This window comes from Cryptomeria japonica, chromosome 10 (genome assembly GCF_030272615.1).
Source record: "Cryptomeria japonica chromosome 10, Sugi_1.0, whole genome shotgun sequence".
Classification (NCBI taxonomy): domain Eukaryota; kingdom Viridiplantae; phylum Streptophyta; class Pinopsida; order Cupressales; family Cupressaceae; genus Cryptomeria; species Cryptomeria japonica.
In genome coordinates this window covers 832,069,947-832,082,929 of record NC_081414.1, presented here as the reverse complement: position 1 = coordinate 832,082,929, position 12,983 = coordinate 832,069,947, and the positions used below count along the sequence as shown (strand labels likewise).

General features: G+C 34.0%; 2 protein-coding genes across 2 annotated transcripts; both read left to right on the top strand.

Annotated features, from left to right (window-relative positions):
- Positions 1-2,547: 2,547 nt before the first annotated feature.
- LOC131076844 (cytochrome P450 734A1) lies at positions 2,548-5,789 on the top strand. Its single transcript, XM_058014180.2, has 5 exons — positions 2,548-3,084; positions 3,295-3,518; positions 4,313-4,554; positions 4,724-5,117; positions 5,243-5,789. The coding sequence occupies exons 1-5, from the start codon at positions 2,814-2,816 to the stop codon at positions 5,666-5,668; spliced, it is 1,557 nt and encodes a 518-aa protein (XP_057870163.2). The 5' UTR covers positions 2,548-2,813; the 3' UTR covers positions 5,669-5,789.
- Positions 5,790-8,092: 2,303 nt separating this feature from the next.
- Positions 8,093-10,673, top strand: LOC131076899 (cytochrome P450 734A1-like). Its single transcript, XM_059212923.1, has 5 exons — positions 8,093-8,288; positions 8,542-8,765; positions 9,333-9,574; positions 9,712-10,105; positions 10,248-10,673. The coding sequence occupies exons 1-5, from the start codon at positions 8,093-8,095 to the stop codon at positions 10,671-10,673; spliced, it is 1,482 nt and encodes a 493-aa protein (XP_059068906.1).
- The last annotated feature ends 2,310 nt before the right edge of the window (positions 10,674-12,983 follow it).

Genomic DNA, 12,983 nt, shown 5'->3' with positions numbered 1-12,983 from the left:
GGAAAAGAGGAGTCAGGAACCCATGTGAAATAATGGGAAATGAGAGTCTTAGCCTAGAGACATAAATTAAGCTCCCAAATTAATATCATTCTATTAGGGGAATAGCCAACAAAATCCAACTCCAGTCCCAAAGGAGAGCTAGATGTTGTGTATGATTGTGTTCTCTTTTTGTGTGCAATACAATTTGATGTAAATGTGTAATGACTACATTAAATGATGCAAAATTGACAATATTCAACATAAACAGACAAATACAGAACTTAAAGTCAACTCAAAAGTACAAATCTAGAAATGAGACATAGAGAAGAAATTGTCACTAAAATATGAGCTTGAAAATGTCGGTCAAGCATGTTAGGTGGCTTAGACCTGGAGGTTCTTCTGTCAACTTAAAGTTTGGGTTCTAGATTAGGTTGCTCTATAGATCATTCCCTCTAAAATTTAGCCAAAAAAATGTCGGTCACAAGTGCATAAATTAAATGATCGCCACCAAAAATTAAAAACTTAGATCCAACAAAGAATTCAATGTCAAGAGAAAATTAAAATAAGCAAGAAATCTTCTCGAAAAGGGTATTTGTTTTTTTTTTTATATTGATAAATTTAGTAGTCAAAAGATGACGTCGAACAAAAACTGTCAAATTTAGCTATGTTGGACTTCAAAACATTATAATGAGACAAACATGCATACATCAAAATTTAAATTTTCTTTTTTAAACATACATATATATGTTCTCTATTTGAGAAAAAAAATCCGAAAAAATAAGTCCATTTTCATTTTTTTGGTGGCACCGACTAGAACCCCTGATTTTCAGTAATGAAAAAATTGTCTTTGAATTTATAAAAAAATATTAATTTTTTTCGTAAAAAAAATTAAAATTAATAGACATAAATTTCATTAATAATTATACATTTGATCGGTTTACATCATTTCAAAATTCAATTTAGAAATGTTACTTTTATGCTGTCAAAGTTAAACAGTTTTAGTTCTCTTGGCCAATGCCTTTTATAAAAGTGTGACACAGGGTTGTGCTTTTATCCACAAATAGATACTATCAAATTGTTTTTGGCTTTGGCAGCTAACATAGTTGGACAGTTTATTTAAAATGGATGTAAAGAGTGATTTCCTAAATGGATATATTGATGAGAAAGTGTATGTTTCACAACCAAAAGATTTTGAAATACCTTCTAAAGAAGATTATGTTTACAAATTAAAGAAGACTTTATATGGTCTCAAGCAGGCACCAAGAGTTTGATATTCAAGAATAGAATCATACCTGCAATAAAAAGCTTTTCCAAGGAGTTAGTTAGATCCATATATTTATATCAAAAGCTTAGGTAAGGATATTTTTATCTTAGTTCTCTATGTTGATGATCTTATCTACACAAGGAATAATTCAACTTTAACAGAGTTTAGAGAAACCATGATTACTGAATTTGAAATAACAGATTTGGGACAAATGTACTACTATTTTGGTATAAAAGTATGGCAAAGAAAAGATGAAATATTCATGTCTCAAAAAAATTATGCTGCCAAAATTTTAGATGAAGAGTTGCAAACCAGTTGTAACACCTATTGAAGTTGGACTTAAATTGCCTAACTTAGATGTGTCAAATCTAGTGGACCCTCTATACAGACAACTGATTGGAAGTTTGATCAACTTAGCTACTACTCGACCAGATAGCACATATGCAGTGAGCTTGGTATCTAGGTTCATGTGAGAGCCTAAGCAAACATTAGAAGTGTAGCTTAAAGGATTCTCACATACGTTAAGGGACATTGAATTATGGTCTCAAAATTCAACATTCAAAGGATAGTAGGTTGGTTGGACATACAGATCCAAATTGGGCAAGTTCAATAGATGATCAAAAGTCTACTTCTGATTACTCTTTTATTCTTGGTTCGACAATTTTTTCTTTGGAAGTCCAAGAAGCAACCAACTGCATCACTTTCTACAATAGAAGCAAAATACAAAAATGCAACATTAATAGCTTGTTAGACTGTGTGGTTGAGAAGACTACTAGAAAACTTACATCAAATACAGAATGGACTTACCTTGTAGTATTGTGACAATAAGAGTGCTATAAAAATGACAAGGAATCCAATATGTTATAGTAGAACCAAATATATTCAGATACAACATCACTGTATTAGAGAATTGGTTCAACAAGACTTGATCAAGATTGTGTACTGCAATATAGATCATATAGAAGATATCTTCACAAAGCCTTTAGCTCATGAAAGGTTCCAAAAGCTCACAAATCTACTCCATGTTCTTCCTCCCGATGGATGGTCATTATGGGGGGATGATAACAATAATGTAAATGACAGTAACTGTAACTGTAATGATGCAGATTACAAAATAACAATAATACCCATTAGGCAGATGATAGCATCATGGCAAGCAGTATTTTATTGATATTGTACTCTATCATTTGTATAAATTTATTATTTGCAGTTGTATTATTCGTAATGTCATAATGTCACCTCTCTTCCGATTTTCTATATAATAGATGCCCTGCCCCTCATTTCACTAAAGCAATTTAAACAGATCTCACATTAAAATAGTGAAAGATTCCCTTTTTAAAAACACATGAATCAGAAAGATTCCACATTATCCTTTTAAAAACACATGAAACGGTGGTATAGATTCTCTTGTCTGAAGCAGACAAGAGATCTCGAAAGCATAATCTAAGAATCGTAGATTCTGAACTGTCAGAGTAGTTGGAGTTGAATTATATAAACATGACAACAGAAGTGATCATACAATTTAGCAGCATAGACATAGTTACAGCAACAGCATATTAACGCCTGAAATATGGAGTGGGTATTTTGGGCATTAGCGGCTCTTTGTGCTGGTTTAGTTTTGTTTTTTCTCAAGATTGCAACAACGATATGGTGGAAGCCCCTGCAATTGAAAAAGTCGTTTGAAGCCCAAGGAATCAGTGGCCCTCCATACAGGCTATTCTATGGGAATTCTACAGATATATCCAGATTGGTCCAGGAGCAGACATCCAAACCCATGCCACTCTCAAATGACATACTCCCTCGAGTTCTTCCCTATTTTCACCAGTGGACCAAAACCTATGGTAAATTTGTATTCTGCGTATTTTTAAGCATATGGCATTTTATTAATCATGTTACTTGAATTCGTGCTTAGTACCTTTGATTGTTTTGTTTGGGTGTTGTTATACTGTGGAGTAATTGCCAATTAAGAAGAATAGTAAGTGATTAAAAATAAAGATGCAGAATTCTGTAAGACCCTAGTGATTAATAAACCTGTTATATGTGATATACAGGTCAGGATTTTATCTTCTGGTTTGGATCTCATCTCAGGTTGGTTGTTACCCACCCTGAGCTTATTAAGGAGATATGTTCCACTAAATTTGGCAAATACACAAAGCTTCCAGGTAATCCCCTTGCCAAACAACTAGTTGGGCAGGGCCTTGTGGGATTGAGAGGTGAGATATGGGCTCAGCACAGAAAAATAGTCAGTCCTGCTTTTCATATGGATCTCTTGAAGGTAAGACACTGAACATATACTTTTATGTCCTAAAGTAGGAACAAAGTGATCTAATAAATAAACTGCATTATATTTTTGAGGGAAATCGGTCAATCTGTTAAAAGTTTTATAGGATTAATTGTTGTAACAGCACCACAAATAAAGGAGGAGAAATTCTTCTTTCCATTGTTCAAGCATAAGGGGGCAGACTATTGGACCTTTACTATTTGCAGAGCAAATTTTGATTCCCCTGTTTTACGTGATTAGCTGTAATTCCAAGGTTAGCCCCAAGCATCCCATGGCCAATTAGAGTCTCCATCATGAAATTTTGCACTTTTGCGTAAGCATTGATGAGATCTTGAACCTCATCACAAAGTTTAAAATCATGTTCAGATAGCATGCAATTAATTTTAAGAAGCTTCTAGTCTTGAACCTTAAAACATTCTCAAGGATCTCTGTGGCAGGGCCATATTACTTAAGGCCAAATATTTTTGAAAAAAATTAAATTGCAATCCAATCTGTTCGTCTGTGATGAAGAATCAAGCCAGTGTTACTTCCAGGGGAAACCCAAAGTAAGGGCCATGCCCCTCCTGCCCTGGGTTGACATACCTTAATAAAGGATCTGAGTGCAAAACCCTGGTCAATTTGAGAGAGTAGAATAGCTGTAAATTTTACTTTTATCTTGAATATATTCCTGGAACATGACTCTGCAAAAACTAAAAAGCCCTAATCTGTTAGAATCTATGCGGAGTATTTTGTAAATACTTTTCCATTTTATTCAAAATATCATAGCAAGATATGTTCTGTGACTGCAGGGTATGGTCCCAACAATTGTGAAAAGCAGTGCCAGTATGTTGGATGAATGGAGTAAATTGGTATTGTCAGGTTCATCAGAAATTGAAGTGCAAAAGGAGTTCCACGATCTCACAGCAGATATCATATCCCGCACAGCATTTGGGAGCAGTTTTACAGAGGGAAAGCATATATTTGATATGCAAACAGAACAGATGATTCTTACAACTGAATTACTTCGCAGTGTTTATATTCCAGGCTTCAGGTGACAACCTTGGGTTTTGTAACAGTACAATTTGTCAATCTCAAATTACCAACGAAAAGCAGTCAATTTTTTTATAACAGTCCTTGGTATTTTAAGAAGGCTTGTTCATATTGTGATCTATTAGTTTCTTACATTGGTATGTAATGTTTGGTTTCTGACCTCTTATCAGGTTTCTACCTACTACAAAGAACAGGCAACGTTGGAATGTGGAGAAAGAAATAAGAAAATGCTTAAAACAAGTTATAGATGCCAAGAAAAAGACTGCCGCAATGGAAGAAACTGGTAGCTATGGTGCCGATCTGCTTGGTTTTATGATGTCTGAAAGTAAGAAGCAGGGGGGAGTCAACGTCAAAAATAGTGCAAGCCTGAGTACAGAGGAAATCATTGATGAATGTAAGACTTTCTACTTTGCCGGTCATGATACTACATCACTCTTGTTGACATGGAGTATAATATTGTTGGGCCTAAATCAAGATTGGCAAGAGCGAGGTCGCAGAGAGGTGTTGGAAGTATGTGGGAGAAACAAATATCCAGACGCAGACAGCTTAAGTCGCCTCAAAATTGTAAGGACCATCTAATACAAACCCAAATTAACATGTAATAACAATCATTGTTAAACCAGCACTGAGATTTGAATTAATTGCAGTATTTTGGATGACCCATTAAATATTGTATGATTGTTTTGTAGGTGGGAATGATCCTGTATGAGGCCTTGAGACTTTATCCACCTGGAGCGCTTCTATTGCGACAGGCATGTGAAGCAATGAAACTCGGAAGGCTATCAATTCCTGCAGGCACTGAACTTTTTATTCCGATCCTTGCAATCCACCATGATCCTGCTTTGTGGGGAAACGATGTCAATGATTTCAACCCAGGGCGATTTAGTGAAGGAATTGCAAAGGCTGCAAAGCATCCAATGGCATTCATGCCTTTTGGAATAGGCCCAACTACATGTTTGGGTCAGAATTTTGCTTTGTTGGAAGCAAAATTAGTTTTGACCATGATTCTGCAAAAGTTTTCTTTTGTTACTTCACCTTCTTATACTCATGCTCCCGTGTATTCAATTACTCTACGACCTCAATATGGAGCTCAGGTTATCTTCCGCATGAGCTAATGTCTCAGAACAGTACTTCCTAGAAACTCTCCCAATATGTAATCTTTTTTCACATTTCAGGGCCTGTGGTTAAATTAGTTTCGAAAAATGGTTATAAACTTTGTTATTAACATGAAGTTTACAATCATTTTTTGGAGTCAGATAGCGGCATCCTATTTTAGGGAATGGAATAAAATAGCAGGATGTTTGGTCAAATGAACTTCTAAAACTTATGTTGAATTGAAATGTTGTGGATTTGTCTCATTTGTTTGAACAATTAATTGTGGAGGATAGAAATGTTTAATTGTTTGTTCTTTGTGGATCTTTAGGCCTTTCTTGCTTCCTAACTTTATTTTGTGTTTAATAAATTTTCAAGTGTCTGGAAAAAAAAAATTAAAAATATAATACCAAGTTTCAATAGTGTAGATGTTTAAATTTAAAGTTTATCTGTTATAACAAAGTCACTTTAATGACTAGTGTTAACACTAAAAAGGGGTAAAAAATTATTCAAAACAAGAGAAGTACACAGCAAAAAGAGCCAAACACTCAGTAGAAAAAAAAGTGCTATACAACCCTGTTTGTATCCACTAATTGATCCAACATGTGACACAATTCGAAAGATAAGATAATTGCCCCCTATCCACAATAGTCCATCCTTGCATTTGATTAGAAGCCCATTTGACCAGGCAATCTGCTATTCCATTCCACTACCTAATTAAAATGTTTATTTAATTTTGTGTTTGTTGGGAGTTAGTTTTCTATAAGGCAATTTAGGAGTTGATATAATACATTGTAAAGAATTTTGAATGAGCATTAATAATTTTAATATATTTTGGTGTTTTTTGTGACGATTATGGTTTAGTTTTTACAACATGTCTGCTTATATTTTTCAACTTAGTATCAAAGTTATAGAGAAAAAAGAAACAAAATAATTGTTAAATTATGATTGCTGCATTATATAGATTGATTGAATTGAGGCTGCGAATTATATGAACAAGTTTATACAAATTATGGAAGAATGGTGTATTTTGGTGAGATCTTTTGTTAAGGCTAAGGTATGAATGGAGGATTGACATTAACTATGGAATAACATTTTATCTATTGTTGTTTTTTCGTTATGTGTCATATTTTATCCATTAAAATATGCCTAGAAGAAGGAGAATTTAGGGATTTTTACATTGAATCATTATCTTCTAGCAATTTTTGGAAGTGTTGTTGTCATTGACTTATAAAAAAGAGTGCCTAAACTACACAAGGTTTCATTTATCAACACATACTTTGAGTTCTTTGTTGTGATATTGTAAAAACTATTGCCTATAAATGGGAAGGCATTATATGGGCATTTTCAAAATACTAAAATCTAATAAATATTGATCATATATTTGCTCAAACCATCGAGGAAATGCATTAAAAATAGTTGTAATGAGTATCATATATTTCATTGGTTATTTTATCATATGGTTGTAATGAGTATCTTCTTGTTTGGTGATTTTCATGAAGATGTCTATATGGAGTAGCCTCCAATAGTTATGTATTACTCTTCACTTGTTTAAGAGCTTCATTGTTCATTGTAAGGTTGCAAACAAGTTCCTCAAGCTTGGTATGAGAAGATACACACTTACTTATTTGCTTCTATGTTCTCTTACTACCATTTTGATTTGATAGTTTATAGTCATATACATGAGGTTTATTTTCTAATTCTTGAATTGTATATAAATGATTTGATTCTCACAAATCATTCAGCCTTTATGATATAGTGTGTTTAAAAAGTATCAATGGAGTATTTTGACATGATATGTCTTGCACTTCTACATTTCTTTCTTATTCTTTAGGTTCTTTGATCTTCTAGTTTATATTTCTAGCAAAAGTATGCGCTTGATTTTCTTCAAACATTTGGCATGTCTAATTGCAACCCTACCCCCACGCCATATTAGTTAATAGTTATAAATTGAATTAAAAAAATCTTCTAGTTTATATTTAAATGAAAGATACCTAATCGATTTATTTAATAGTTATAATTTGAATTAAACAAAATGTTTACTAAAAATAGTTGTTACAAATTCATAAAAATATATATCCAACCATAAATCAAAATAAATTTAAAACATTTTTTTTCCTTTTTAAACTAATATAAATAAACACCAAAGTAAAATAAAAATAAAAAATTTAAAATAAATTCTATAATAACTAATAAAATACTCATAAAACTAACTTATAAATCACGATCACAATCGGTATGCCTAAGCAAACCTTCGTTGTCCAAAAGTCAAACCTAAGCTTTGTCAATTCTGGACTAGGAGAGTAGTTGAGGTTACTTGCATTCATTTAATTTTCTCTCTACAAATATAAATATAACAAGAACACAAGGGATCCTACAGGCATAGTTACAGCAAATCTGAAGTTTTAAGAAACAAAAAATTACTGAGTGTTGGGCAAGTCTAGAGTATGGAGTGGGTATTTTGGTGTTTGAAGGTTGTTTGTGCCGGTTTAGTTTTGTTTCTGCTAAAGATTGCAACAACAACATGGTGGAAGCCTCTGCAACTGAAAAAGTTCTTTGAAGCTCAAGGAATTAGAGGCCCTCCATACAGGCTATTCTCTGGGAATTCTGCAGATATATCCAGAATGATGGATGAGCAGAGAGGCAAACCCATGCCACTCTCACATGACATACTCCCTCGAATTCTTCCCTATCTTCACCAGTGGACCAAAACCTATGGTACTCTTGTATTCTGCATGTTTTTACTTATCATATTTCTTGAATTCCTTCTTAGTACCATTGATTGTTTTACTGTAGTGTTGTTAAAACTTAGAAAAGTCACTGATTAAGAAGAATAGTGCTTGATTAAACAGAAGATTGAGAATTCTGATTATCAAACTTGTTATATGTAATATAGGCCAGGATTTTCTTTTCTGGTTTGGACCTCATGCCAGGTTGGTTGCACCCCATCCTGAGCTTATTAAGGAAATATGTTTCACTAAATTTGGCAACTATACAAAGTTTTTCAATAATCCCCTTGCAAGACAACTGGTTGGACAGGGACTTGTGGGGTTGACAGGTGAAAAATGGACTCAGCATAGGAAAATCATCAATCCTGCTTTCCATATGGATCTCTTGAAGGTAAAACACTGAATATCTATTGTTACTCTAATAAATAAACTGAATTATATTCTTAAACAATTAAAATTACAATCCAGTCTGTACATCTATAATGAAGAAATAAGCCAATGATACTTCCCATGGGGAAACCCAAATCAAGGACCATGCTCCTGCTGCCCCAGGTTGACAGACCTTTAATAAAGGGTTATATAGTAATATATCTGAGTGCAAAAACCTGGTTATGTATCTTAGCAGAGGGAAGATTCTATGTGCTTTTTCCAAGCAGTTAATTAGAGACCATGGAACTATTTAGAAATTTTGTTTGATATACTGATCAGTGGAGGGTAGACCTCTAGCTCTATTGAGATGAGATACTAGGTACTACTGACATGTGTTGGGTATGCTTTGAATAAAGATATTCTGGTCCAATCCATAGAAGTTACTTTCTTTTATCTTAAATATATTCCTGCTACATGACTATGCAAAAATCCCTTCTGTTATAATCTATATGGATTATTTTGTAAATTCTTCTCTGTTTTGATATTTATATTCAGAATATCATAGGAAGATATGTTTTTGTCACTGCAGGGTATGGTTCCATCAATTGTGAAAAGCAGTGCCAATATGTTGGATGGATGGAGTAAATTGGTATTGTCAGGTGCATCAGAAATTGAAGTACTAAAGGAATTCCACGATCTCACAGCAGATATTATTGCCCGCACAGCATTCGGGAGCAGTTTTACAGAGGGAAAGCATATCTTTGATATGCAAGCCAAACAGATGATTCTTACAATTGAATCACTTCGTAGGGTTTATATTCCAGGTTTCAGGTAACAAACTTCAGTTTTGTGAAGACATTTTATTACATAGTATAAACTATAAAGAGGGTCTTTTCAGATTCTGAAGTATGCGGAATCTATAACTTCTTTTGGTTGCTTGCATTAATATGTTTAACTCCTGTCATCAGGTTTCTGCCTACTACAAAGAATAGGCAAAGTTGGCATTTGGAGAAAGAAATAAGAAGATCCTTAAGACAAGTTATAGATGCCAGGGAAAAAACTGCTGAGATGGAAAGAACTGGTAGTTATGGTGCCGATCTGCTTGGTTTAATGATGTCTGAGAGCAAGGAGCAGGGGAGAATCAATGCAAAGAGTAATGCAAGCCTGAGTACAGAGGAAATCATTGATGAATGCAAGACTTTCTACTTTGCCGGCCATGAAACCACTTCAGTACTGTTGACATGGGCTATAATATTGTTGGGCATACATCAAGAATGGCAAGAGCGAGGTCGCAGAGAGGTGCTGGAAATATGTGGAAAAAACAATTATCCAGATGCAGACAGCTTAAGTCGCCTCAAAATTGTAAGGACCCAAATTTCCATGTGAATACAATAAGTTATTTTGAAATTAGTAATAACAATCGTAGCTAAACCAGCATTGAGATTTGAATTCAATTGTAGTATTTAGGATTTGTCTCATAAAATATTGTATGAATGCTTTGTAGGTGGGAATGATTATAAATGAGACCTTGAGACTTTATCCTCCTGCAGTGTTTCTGATGCGACAGGCATGTGAGCCAACGAAACTTGGAAGGCTATCAATTCCTGCAGGCACTCAATTTATGATTCCGATCCTTGCAATTCACCATGATCCTGCATTGTGGGGAAATGATGCCAAAGATTTCAATCCAGGGCGATTCAGTGAAGGAATTGCAAAGGCTGCAAAGCATCCAATGGCGTTCATGCCTTTTGGAACAGGTCCATATATATGTGTGGGTCAGAATTTTGCCTTGTTGGAAGCAAAATTAGTTTTGGCCATGATTCTGCAAAAAATTTCTTTTGGCACTTCACCTGCTTATACTCATGCTCCTATTCTTTCCATTACTCTGAGACCTCAACATGGAGCTCAGGCCATCTTCCGCATGGCCTAACATCGGAGCACAAGACTTCCTAGAAACTCCTCTTATGTAATTAAATTTCAATTGTCATTAAAATATCAGGTCTCAAAAGTGTAGATGTTAAATTTGTTGGAAGTTGGAGTTTACATGTTGTAATAAAATCATTTTAATGATTAGTGTTAGTAATAAAAATGTTTATTTAGTGTTGTGTTTGTTAAGAGTTAATATCTCATAAGATAATTTGAGGAATTTATATAATATTTTGTAAAAGATTTTAAATGATCATTAATAATATTAATATGTTTTGATATTTTTTTGTAAGCATTATGATTTAGTTTTTTATAATATTTGTGCTTATATTTTTCAATTTGATATCAAAGCCATAGCAAACAAAGAAATAGAGTAATTGTTGAATATGATTGTTGCATATATAGATTGATTGATTTGAAACTATGAATTATGCAAGTGTGTTTATATGAATTATAGAAGAATGTGGAATTTTGGTGAGATATTTTGTTATGGCTAAGGTATGAATGAAGGACTTACACTAATAATTGAATAACATTTTATCTATTGTTGTTTCCTTGTTACATGCATTATTATATCCATTGAAATATACTTAGAGGAATTAGAATTTAGGGATTTTGGCATTAAAATACATTATCTCCTAGCAATCTTTGGAAGTGTTATTATCATTGGATATGTCAAAAAGAGTTCATTAAATACATAAGGTTTCATTTATTAACACATATTTTGAGTTGACTTCCCTATCATGAGGTGTTAAAAACTATTACATATTAATGGGAAGGCATTAAATGGGCATTTTGAAAGCATATTTTTTTTTCATATAGGGGTACAAATTTATTAAACATAAAAGAGAGTTACAAAGCAAGCCCAACCGGACAACAAAGAACAATCAATTATACATGCCTATCCTCACTGACTAATTTCTCAAACATATGAGATAACGTCAAAGGCAAATGTCCCCTAGCCACAACATTCCAACCCTAAATACGTTCAAATACCCATTTGGCCAAGCAACCCACTACTCTTTTCTACTCCTCGAGGATGTGAAAAAAGGTAACAAATCCTAAAAACCTAGCCAAACTTAGAATTTGTCTAATAACCACAAATAAACGTTGTAAAGAGGAAATTTTGATTTGGCAATTTACAACATAGAAGGGAGAAATCACCAAATCAATTTTGCTTAAAACCTTCACATTCAAAAGAGGGAAGGGAATCCACTAGATTCAGTGACAAATCAGATTAAGGAGTGAATACTAAATGGATTGATTGATTTTTTGTGGGTTTTTTCCTCTCTTTTGTAAGATGAAATGCAGAGTAAAGGTAAAGTGTTGAAAAATGAAAGTAAAACTGAGAAAACAGTGAGTTACAGATGTGGGATTTTTATGTGCACCTAGATCCGAGCAGTATAAGCCGAGTCGGACTTGACCCTCGAAAAAGCTCCTAAAAATCCAAGACCATGGCACATCACAACGGGCCTCCGAGATTTTTGCACACCAAAGGGGGATGATTTGTCTCTGTGAATGAAACTTATTATGAAGAGTACAACTCTATACCTATTTCTTGCACATAGAAAGAAGGGGAAAAAGATTGGGAATAGGGGCTTTCCTTAGGTCAAACCCCTATTTTGGAATTAACCATGAAATTGAAATAAAGATAATTAAAATGAATGAAAGAAAATGATCTCCTTTTGAGGGAGATGTTGAATTATGATTGAAAATTGAATGATGATACCTCCTTGTGAAGTTTTGCTTTCCTTCACATGGAATTAGGGTTTCATGTAATAGAATGTAAATCTCAACTTTAATGTTTGAATCTTGACTTTATTGCTACTCTAAGGCTTGAAGGAAGACTGAAAAATGCTCAATTGCTCTTGAATGCTTGATTGCTTGATCTCATGTGATTTTCAGATGCTTGATAGATGTGTCAGATGTTAAAATGAGAGGGGAAATCCTCATTTATACTTGCTCGTCAAGAAAATAAATTAGTATTCCAACATGAGCCGACACAGAGAGGGGGATCCCACTCAAATTTAAAATATTGCATTGGGTTTTGAGGGGCCCCAAATTAGGGTGGACCATGGTGTGGCATCATGGTCTCACCCTATTTTGGGGTAGGCTTAAGGTGCTTGATGAAGTGCATTTTGAGTTTTATGGCATTTGTGATGTGTATGAGCATAATCAGGTCTTCAATCATACCAAAGGGCGCAAACACTAAGGTGAAGACCCAAATGCAGTCAAAATTACAAAGGGGTGCAATTTTAGGATGCTACATTTAGCCCCCACTTTAGCAAGAGTATGAAGTCAATCATACTCTCAG